Source organism: Orycteropus afer, unplaced genomic scaffold (assembly GCF_000298275.1).
Source record: "Orycteropus afer afer isolate SDZICR_OR568_19922 unplaced genomic scaffold, OryAfe1.0 scaffold00152, whole genome shotgun sequence".
NCBI classification, from domain to species: domain Eukaryota; kingdom Metazoa; phylum Chordata; class Mammalia; order Tubulidentata; family Orycteropodidae; genus Orycteropus; species Orycteropus afer.
In genome coordinates, this window is record NW_006921739.1 from 3,838,256 (window position 1) to 3,849,592 (window position 11,337).

The 11,337-nt window shown below is 39.9% G+C and overlaps 1 protein-coding gene across 1 annotated transcript in view; it reads left to right on the forward strand.

Moving 5' to 3' along the window:
• Positions 1–3,881: 3,881 nt before the first annotated feature.
• The window catches only part of CLCA2 (chloride channel accessory 2), a 43,279-nt gene continuing 35,823 nt past the window's right edge, over positions 3,882–11,337 (forward strand). Inside the window, exons 1-4 of the mRNA XM_007946196.2 lie at positions 3,882–4,067; positions 4,935–5,072; positions 8,629–8,779; positions 11,069–11,102. Of these exons, the coding sequence (XP_007944387.2) occupies positions 3,882–4,067; positions 4,935–5,072; positions 8,629–8,779; positions 11,069–11,102 (509 nt within the window). The remainder of the gene's footprint in view (positions 4,068–4,934; positions 5,073–8,628; positions 8,780–11,068; positions 11,103–11,337) is intronic.

Here is an 11,337-nt window from a genome sequence, read left to right on the forward strand (position 1 = left end):
TCACCTCAGCATTGATGGCAAGGTTCAACAAGGCAGGAAATAAATGCTGGCAGGGATTGGAGAGATTGGGACTCTCATACACTGCTGGTGGGACTGTGAAGTGATACAACCACTGTGGAAAGAAATATGGCGATTCCTTAGAAAGCTGGAATTGGAGATACCATTTGACCCAGCAATCCCATCACTAGGTATGTATCCTAGATAGTTGAGAGCCAGGACAGGAACAGATATACGCACACTCATGTTTATCGCAGCACTATTTACAATAGCAAAAAGATGGAAACAACCTACGTGCCCATCAGCAGAAGAGTAGATGACCAAACTATGGTACATATACATAATGGAATGCTATGCATCACTAGAAAATAATGTAGAGTCTGCAAAACACCGCATAATATGGATGAACTTGGAGGACATTATGCTGAGTGAAATAAGTCAATCACAGAAGGACAAATATTGTATTAGTTCATTGTTGTGGAGGGTCAAGGAAAGGTTTATATATGGAAGGAAACTTTGTTGGCTGCCAGGGGTGGGATGGGAGGGGAGGGAACACTGCAAAAAAGAAAAACATGCATTGACCCATGTCACTTTAATTTTGTAAATTATGTTTCAATAAAATGCATTTTTTTGAAAAAAAAAAAAACATGAACAGTAAAGATTACAGCCTCAGAAACCCTATGCAGCAATTTTACTCTGTCCTATAGGAATCAACTCAACAACAATGGGTTTGGTTTTGAGTCTGGACCTAATTAGAAAGGTCAAGGCAGGCTGACCTTGACAAAGCTGGAATTTGACAGAAAAGCCGGCAAGAAGGGAAAGAACTGGTCCTAAGCATAGGGACCAGCAAGATAAAGATTTCTCTCAACCTCTCTCAGTGCTGAAGCTCTTACACTTTATTTTTAGTTTCTTGAATTATCTTCCACACAAACTTACATGCCTCCAGAGCTTCGGCTATTAACCCCCTTCCACTCCCACCCTTACCCCTTTTCTGTTTGTTAACTCCTGCTCATCCTTTTTGTTTCAGTGTAGGTGTCATTTTCTTTGGAAAATCTTCCCTTAGTAGCCCTGTTGTTGTTGTTATGTGCCGTCAAGTCAGACCCAACTTATAGTGACCCCTCCTTGGGTTTCCAAGGCAGTATCACTACAAAAGTAGATTGCCCAACCTTCCTTCCAAGGAGTGGTTGGTGGGTTTGAACCGCCAACCTTCTGGTTAGCAGTCAAATGCCTTAAGCACTACACCACGCCACCAGAGCTCCTTTAGTAGCCCTAGAGTCTGCTTTAGATGCTTCTCAGTTCTTGCTTTTATGTTACTTTTTTGCCTCCATCTTCCCTGTTAGGTCACAAGCTCCTTGAGGCAGGTACTAAACCTTGTTCATGATATCACAAATGCCTATCACAGTGCATGGTGTTATTACTTAATAAATATTCATAAAATATTGAAGGAAGAAAGAGATGAAGGGAGAGAAGTAGGAAGGGAGTTACACAAGTCAATTGATGGTAGTAATACTAATGTAGCTAACTTTCATGTAACTTACTCTGTGTTATGCATACTATTCTAAGCAATTCATTATTTTAACTAATAATTTTGCTCTTTCAACATCTTGATGAGGTGGATACTATTATTTTCTCCATTTTACCAAACCTCTTTAAGCTCCAGTTTCCTCATCTATAAAAGGGAGATGGTAATAATACTTATGTCACAAAATATATGAGGATTATAATAAATAAGCAAAGTGTCTATACTGGTAAATGCTGGAACTACTGCCTGTATTAAAACTTTTTATCAGGGCAAAGGCAGAGGGCTGAAGTCCTGGTTCCGAAGACTCCAATCTTGTGGAAGGAAAAATGACATCTCACTGATCCTAAAGATGGCCAGAAGAGCAGAAAAAAGACTCTTACTGTTGGTAAAATCTCTGTTGGGAGCAGGGAGAGATCCTACCCTGCCTGCTACACTCCCATCCCTAGCAACCTTCAGAGAAGGATCCTACAGTAGTCAAGAGCATGGAGGTCGCCCCAAGTCTCAAGATATGCTCTCTGTGAATCCCTGACCCAGTGAATGAACCTTTCCTCTTAGTTTTAGGCACAGTTTTAAAATAGCCTTCACTGTGTGTAGAGTTCTTATACATAAATACAGGAGAGAAGGTAGGTTCTTAGGATAATTTGATAACTGAGAAAGACCATGTTATTGTGGAAAACAATGGAATTTGTAGTCAGTCAGACCTGTAGTATCATTCTAGCACTGTAATAGTACTTGCACAACCTTAAACAATTTACGTAGATTTTCCGAGCCTTAATTTTGCTACCCAAAAAATAGGCATAATAAAACTTCACACTCAGTAAATTTTGTTTCTTCACTGTGGTAGTTGAGTGTGTGTCAACTTGGCTGTGCCTGGTTGAGTGGCTGGGCAGCTGGATGTAGTATTTCCCATGTTGGGACTAGTAATCAACTCCAGGGTGGAATCTACTGTGAGCAGCTGTGTAGCTGCTTTAGGGATGCCATCTGCTTTCTGCATATAAGGAGAAGTCTTGGGGAATGGTCTCTAGCTTATGGCATGCTTGAACCCTGCATGTAGCCGTGTTGTTGTTAAGAAGCCTGCCATGCTCTGCTGACCTTAGGATTTTCAATGGATTTGAATTAATGGCCTGCTGTGTGATTTGGTAACATCAGGACTGTGCCTTTTTACTTGTCAACCTTGAGCTTGTCAGTCTCAGCAGCCAGCAGCTAAATGAAGAAAAGCCTCTAGCTTCAGTGGGCTGGGAGCAGGAGGCAGAGGTGAAGCTCAAGGCTGAGGGGCTTTCACCCAGCCCCAGAGCCTGGCACTTGCAACTTGGACTTAAAGCCTCCAAACCATAAGAGAATAAACGCCTGTTTCTTCAAGCCATTCCATTTGTGGTATATTTTTGTTAGAGCAGCACTAGGTAATCAAAACATTCACCCACTGGTCATTTTCAATCTGTTTCTTTGAGAAATGAAAGTAAAAATTTAGCTGCATCAGGGAACTGGTATTTAAATGAGTTAACTTGTAAACTCTAAAACATTACATAAATCTCAAAGGTTATTAATCAATCATAAAACAGTTGTGAGGCCTACTGTATACCAAATCCTGATAGGCAGTGGGGAAATGGAAGGTTGACTGAGCCATGACTCTGCCTTCAGAAGAGAATTGCTGAAAGAGGAATCTATCCCTCTCCCTGGTCCAGACAGAAGAGGCAGTGAGGCCAGAGGGAAAGGCCTTTGTGGTCTGCAGAGGCAGCCAAGTTCCTGGCACCGGGCCTTCCCTGGAGGATACATGATACTGTCTCCACAGCCCTCAGCTGAAAGCTTGCATAGACTCTCTGCTCCAAGGGCCCTAGGGACAGGGCTGAAGGATGGATTTCCAACTCCTCAAAATAAACAGACAAAGGGAATCTTAAAGCAAACAAAACATAATGTGAGGGGAATAGTTGCACCAAGAGATAGAGAAGGGTATCAAGGATGAGAAGAGGAAAATTGCTAACCATAGATTCATGTGGGTCTTATCAAAAGTGAATTGAACAACCCAGATATCCTGATTTCCAGCCCAACTAGCCAGGACTCCACTTTCAGTCTTCTTTTGTCTTAGTTTCCCTCTTCTTTCTGCTGAAAAAATGAGTAAGGCAGTAGGTTTCTTGCCTAATCATAATTCAGGAAGAAGCACAGCCACAGGACAGGTATTGCCTAAAGAAAAGACTTGTAGAGGCAGGTTCCAGATAGATCCACCCCAGATTTTGTAAAGAAGGCACCTCCTTCATCACACGTTCTAAGACTTCTAATTTCGGGAAGAAATCTGCTTCCCCAATGACAACCTGATACAATGTACATTGCAGGGCCGGAGTAAGTAAACCAGAGTCTTCGCTAAAACATGATCCTCGCAGACAAGGCAGGTCCTGTTTGTAGCCCGAGATTCATGATTCTCCTGTTTTCCCTAAGTCCGGAACTCCTACTCCTGGGATCCAGTGTGCAGCTTCAAGACAATGGGTATGATGGATTACTCGTTGCAATTAATCCTCATGTATCCGAGGATCAAAATCTCATCCCAAACATTAAGGTGAGTGGCAAATATATTAAGTCAATACCATTTCACTATTGGAACAGACCTGTAGCCTTCTTTAAAAAGCTAACATCCTGCCTGGTTTGCTGTGGAGCAGCATTTGTTAGTGTGCCAATTTATGATTATGGCCGAGCAAATGTGTTGCCTAATTCTGTGTAGTCTCAGCTCACAGAAAGTTGATCTAGCCCTCTCTTCTTTTTCTTGGCTGTTACTTATTTTACTTTTTCTTTTTTTCCATGAAGATTTTTGGGGTAGTATCTTAAAAAAAAATAACCCATTGTTGGCAACAAAAAGCAGACATTTGACTGTAATAAGCATGATAGTGCTGCTTAAAATCATGCTGTTGGATTCAATCCTAAAGGTAAGAATTCCCAGAAAGAAAGGGTGAAAGTCTGTGTGGAAGACTGGTGAGCAAAATTCTTTTTTATTCCCACCTGAATGTTGTGTAAAGTAATGGATTATTTAACTTTAAGGTGGTAAGGGAGGATCGTAGCTCTACTATTTAAAAGCTTCCTTCCATATTGCTTCAGTAAAGTCAGTATCATCCTAAGGTGTGGTCTTGAACATGCCCACAGGTATGACATGACAAGTATTTATGCTGAAAAAGCTTAGAGGCCTTTCACAAAAATGAGGAAATCATGTAGGCAAGCCCAGACACACGACTGATGTCCTAAAATCCAGACATTCATTTCAAGTTTATTCTGCTCCCAAATTTTCCCAAAGTCTAATGTATTCTCAAAAAGAAATAGGCTCCTTCATAATGTTTTTATTACCTTTTTTGTTACAACTTATTCAAGTATAACCAGAAACCAAACATAAATGACTCACACTGATGAAATAAGCTTTTCTTTTGTTTGCAAATAGGAAATGATAACTGAAGCATCTTTTTACCTGTTCAATGCTACCAAGAAGAGAATGTTTTTCAGAAATATAAAGATTTTAATACCTGCCACATGGAAAGCTAATAACTACAGCAAAGTGAAACAGGAATCATATGAAAAGGTAAGAATTCAGGATTCCATTAAGTAAGCATAACTTAAGAGTATAAGAACAACTAACATATATGGTGTCATACTTTACAAGTGAGAACTTAACCAAAAACCAATCATTGATGTTAATGCACAAGTTTACTAGGCAGTTTGTTATTTACCACAGACATGGAAATATAATAAATGAGTGTAAATTATGGAATAAAAAATAAATAAAATGCTTTTGTACAAGTAGCCTCTCAGACGATCTCCTCATTTTGTAACTTAAAGGTTCCCTTCTGAAACTGTTGACTGAGGACCAAGGCTTAATTTTATCCAACTGAGTATGAACTATAAAGTGAAATCACTGCAATTATGACTATCTTCATTTACCATCCTGTCAGGGGCAGTAAATAGGCATGTCTGGACAGAAACATAAGCCACCCACATGTATAAAAACATGAGCATCCTCTCATGCCAGAGGTTAAATGAACAGAATCTCACAGGATGCTGTTTTAGAGAGTAAGGAGAGAAGAGGAAATGCAGGAAGGGTACACAAAGGAAGAATGCTAAGGGATGGTGTTCTGGTTACCCTGATTGATGATTCTGGTTAGTGCTGCTCTGACAAGAATATACCACAAATGGAATGGCCTTAACAAACAGTTTATTCTTACAGTTTGGAGGCTTTAAGTCCAAGTTCCAAGTGCCAGGCTTTAGGGGCTAGGTGAAAGCCCCTCAGCCTTGGGCTTCAGCTCTGCCTCCTGCTCCCAGCCCACTGAAGCTAGAGGCTTTTCTTCACTCAGACAGCTGCTGGCTGCTGAGGCTGACAAGCCCAAGGTTGACAAGTAAAAAGGCACAGTCCCGATGTTACCAAACCACACTGCAGGCATTCATTCAGGTCCATTGAAAGTCCCAAGGTTGGCAGAGCATGGCAGGCTGCTGAACCACAACACGACTATATCCAGGGTCCAAGTGTGCCATAAGCTAGAGACCATTCCCAAAGCTGTTTCTTATATATGGGAAGCAGACCACATACCCAAAGTAGCTACTCAGCTGCTCCAATAGATTCCACCATAGAGTTAGTTACTGATCTCACCTTTATCTGCCCAGCCACTCAACCAGGCCCAGCCAAGTTGACACACAAACTTAACTCCCACAGATGGCTACCTTTCCTTTTCCAATCAAGAAGAATTTAACACTAAAGTACTCTGGTAAACTTCAGATCATGGTTAAACACCCATGATATCGTCTGGCATATACTAGTGTGCATTCTGTAAATGAATGTTAAATACATTTGACAAGAGCGTAGTAAGTTACTGTGAACTAAGAGTCAATCACTGCTCTCAGAAGGACCTAGAGCAGAGGCACTGAGAACTTAGCTCAGGGCTCCAGCACAGAGCCAGTTCAAGATCGGTACCACAGCTCAAGCAGAGCAGCAGGAGCCACGTGGTACCGTTTCCCCTCTTCCTTATTTGTGTCATTTGGTATGAAATTTTTAGTCCCTGCTTTAAATATTAGCTCTCCTTTGAGGTTATTATCTCAAAAAATAAATACTACAGTAGTCTGGATAAGCACTCTGTGCCCTGAAGAAGTTCCCCACCACAGCTGCTGTGGGGTCAGTGCTGACCCATGCCGACCTGTGAATATCAGAGCAGAACTGTGCTCCACAGGATTTATAAGAGCTGATTTTTCAGAAGTGCATCGCCAGGCCTTTCCTCTTAGGCAATCTAGAATTATTAACTTGTTTAATTCTAACGCATTCTAAAAGCTAGATCTGTTACCACAGACTAGGAAACTGAAGCTTGAATAAGGTAAGAACTTTGTCCTAAGACAAACAGCTAGTATGTTACAGAGCCACGAGTTGAATCCAGGTCTGTTTTACTTTGCACTATACAGGAGTGCCTAAGGCACTTGACAGCTCACCAGAAGGCTGGCGGTTCAAACCCACCAGCCACTCCTCGGAAGGAAGGTTGGGCAATCCTACTTCCATAGTGATACTACCTCGGAAACCCAAGGAGGGGTCGCTATGAGTCGGGGCCGACTCGATGGCACATAACAACAACAACAATATGTCTCTAGCTATCTACAGCAATTGCATTAATCAATTTTCCCTCAGCAGAATAAAGAAGTATTGGAGACAAGCAATACTCAAACCAAGTTGCCAAAAACGGTATTCTTAATCCTTAAAAGGAAAGAGTGAGATAAATTACTTTTTAAAAAGTGTGATATATGACTGAACATTAGAAAACAAAGGAAGTCACTGAATGCTAGTCATATGTCTGTTGGACCAATTCCTTTAACTTTCTTAATGTCAATTAAGCAAATGCTTTGTGAATGACCATTATGTGTAGGCCATGCTAAGTACTGCAGAGGACACAAGGACAAGCCAAGTAGTTCCTGTCCTTGTGGATTTGCAGTCTAATCTAGGTAGAAAGAGGAGTGGAGAGGACGGGTTAAGAAAAGAAGACAAGAGCTGTATTACTATCGTCCATAAAGTAGCAACCCCAAACAACCTCTGAGTATCCTACCCCATTCAGAATAGTTTCTGCTTTTTGCTTCAGGACAAATTTCCAGACACAGCAGTGAGGACTATCCAAGAGAAGTACCTCTACTGCTTCATTTGTAGGTGTTGGCTTGCAAAATCCTTGGCTTGAATTCTTACCTGTCTAAAAGAAATATGTTCACTGTTAATTTTTATAAAACTAATTCCTGTTCATTACCAAAAAAATCAAACAATGTAGATATATGGAAAATAAAAATGAAAATTTTAATTTGCTCCTCAGTGGCACACACAATATATACATACAATATATACATACATAGTGATAATTTTATGTACATATATCATCATATTAGATCTATTGCAAAATTGGCCTTTTTTTTTTTAACAGCATACTTAACTTGTAGGGGCAAGTCCTAAGACAGCGTGCTATCTTGCCTCCCAAAAATTAAAAAAAATTCAGTGATTGTTTTAAAATATAAAATAGTGTTGTCTTCATGGTTATTTGAATGAATATTTACCTTAGTTTTGGACACCTATAAATGTTGTGTTTTTAGCAATGTTAACTGAAGCAGTCATTGTACAAGATGAAATATAATTTCACTATAATGATTATTTTATCTAATTGGTTGAGGGCATGAAAGACAAAAGTTAAAAGAATTAGGTCCTGTTGTTTTCCAGTGATGAAATAACCCACAGAAAGTTGTTCTCAAGAGGCTGTAACATTTTATAGTACAGTTCTGAATAGTGTGTAAATTTTCTCTAAATTTCTTCATATATTTTTATTATACTTCATAGTGTTTTATAATGCCACACTTTTTCAATGTTGATTTTTGAGAAAATCTGGAAAATTGGAAGATCCAATGGAAGTATGACCCTCCATGGAAATTTGCTAAGCTTTTAAAATATAAATATTGTTGAAAGTACCAAAGAATTTTATTGATGTATAGCTCTGAGTGCATTTTAAACTCCATTTTTAAAAATCTGTTTTTAATTTGGGGTATAATTATATGAGTAAAATGCACCAATATTCCAATCAAGATAGAGAGTATCACAAGGCATTTTTTTTTTTTTTTTTTTTTTAATTTAGGCAAATGTCATCGTGGCTGACTGGTTTGGGACACATGGTGATGATCCATATACCTTACAGTACAGAGAGTGTGGAAAAGAGGGAAAATACATACATTTCACTCCTAATTTCCTATTAAATGATAATTTAACAACTGGCTATGGACCACGAGGTACGTTCAACCAGTCAAAAATAGCCACTGGACAGAACTCATTACGATATTCTGTGCTTGGTCCCTGGGTGATATAAATGGTTTGTGCTTATCTAGTAATGCAAAGTTTGGCTGTTTGAACCCAGCAAAAGCACTGTGAAAGAATAGCCCAGCAATCTGCTTCCACAAAGACTACAGCCAAGAAAACCCTGTGGAGTAATTCTACTCTGTAACACAGTGCTTCACCATGAGTCAGAATTGACTCGATGAAACAGGTTTGGGGTGTTTGGCGTTTTCAGGGTTTTGTCTTTTGGCTGCTTGGTGCTAAAAGGTACTTAGAGAATTTGAAAGCTCCAAGGACTTACCAGTTAGATGGAGAGAGGGACCACATGCCCATGAAAAGATGACAAACAAAATGAGCCAGGAAAAGGTAAGCATCAGACTAGTGTCCCAGATAGTGAGTGCTCTAAGAAGTCAGTGAAGGGAGAGGCCACCTTGAGCAAAGAGTACCCAGAAAATGTCTCTCAGAGGAGATAGGTATTCAAGGTTAAATATCACTTTGACAAATAGCAAAAAGGGAGAGGGTGAAAATATGAACAAAATTTGGGGCACATTTGAGAGATGGGGAACAGTTGACCACAATGACTGGTACAGAGAGACTGTGTGGTGAAGTAGTGGGAGAAATACTGAAATGCATGTGAGGGTTAGAGAATGGAGAACTTCAAATGCCAAAATTAGCAAGTCACCACTGAAGGTGTGTAAGCACAGGAGTGACACCACCAAGGCAGTGTTTTAAGCAGATGGATCTGACTGTGTAGATAAGACAGAAGAATGGAGTAGAAACTGGATAATAGGAGAATAATTAGAAGTTGAGATATGAGACCCTCAACACTTGAACAAGGGTGGAGGCAGTGAAAATGAGGACAGCAAGGGTGGTAATAAGAATAATGAGAATTTCCTATGTGTCAGGTACTGTGCTGTTTGTTTTTCAAATGTTATCTTATACTAGGAACTCTAAGTAATATGAGATATTCCAGAAGAAACGAGAACCAGGAAAAGAGGAAGAAGGAAAAAGAAGTCTGAACAGCTAGGGAGTGAAAGGCAAAATGGTGTGGGCCGCATGAAGAAATGTCCCAAGTGTTTGCCAGAAATAGGAGGAACCAGTTGAAAGTGGGAAACCCACAAGTGTGGTTTTAGACAAATTGATTGTGAAGAGTAGTGAAGGTAGAAAGGTCCAGCCTATGGTTGGATATGGATGACTGGGGTTAGGGAAAGAAGTCAGGACCATAAACATTCTCTTCCATAGAAGAACTGCTATTTAGTGGATGAGATCTAGAGGGAGAAATTGTAATAAGGAAAGATCAGCAGGTTAAGAGCTAACTATTTCATTCTTAATTTTTTTGCTTTTGATTTTAACATACAGTGTTGTTGTTGTTGTTATGTGCCGTCAAGTCGGACCCGATTCATAGCGACCCCTCCTTGGGTTTCCAAGGCAGTATCACTACAGAAGTAGATTGTCCAACCTTCCTTCTGAAGAGTGGCTGCTGGGTTTGAACCGCCAGCCTTCTGATTAGCAGTCATACAGGAGTGCCTTTCAAATGATGCTTTCATTTCTATCCTCACTTTAAATCTCAATAGATTTTGTTATGTTGTGTATGGAGCTACACACTATAAACCACACTTTATAAAACACTTCATAAACTTCTACATAAACATTTTTTTTCCTGATAACCATGGGGTGCTGATAGTCCTGCACAAGGAAATGACTTCATGAGCACCTCTAAAATCCACGAGTAGGCAAGACTTTTCCTTGACACTTTCAGCTTGGACTGTTCCCCTCCCTTCCTTTGTCCCAAGAACCAATAATTGCACAATATGCCACAACTTGAGTAACTTAGAAAACACTTCCTTTTGTGAGGTGAGGGAAGTAAGCATGGAAAGCTTTTATGAAGGAGAAGTAAGTTTTGATTTGATGGAAGGAAATGTAAGATTGAGAAAGACAGAGAGAGAAACTTAAGAGTATTTGATGGTGAGGATGAATGAGGGTTTCTGTGAGTTGAGTTGGAGATGTGGCAAATCAGGAATAAAATAAAAGGGGAAGGACCATCAAGGCTGGAGAGGAGGTTCTATGATCTCCAGTTCTGCTCCTTCCTCCTTCCTAACCCCAGTCTGTCAATCTTTGCTTTAGGTAGGAGAATTACCTACAAAATGAAAAAAGCAAGCATACTTGGATAGTACAGATTGAAGGAAAAAAAATTGAGGAAAGCTTTATTTGCTAGCTTGGATCTGCTTCTTTCTCTCCTTTCCCAGACACTGAGCTTAGTATGAAGCTAAATAGAAACCTGTTAGGCAGCCTCATTGAGGAAATGAGAGGATGTGGCATTCCTTATTAGTTTCAAAAGGATATAAATAAACCACTGGCTTGCACTTACAGGACTAAATATATTTTCACACTGTCTTTTTTATGATGGTAGAGGGTAGAATAGCAGGAGATGGAAATGGGGCGGGAGAGAGAATTGTACCTCAACTCTTTGAAATGAGTATGTGTATATGTATGTGTGTGCATATAGATATCTTTT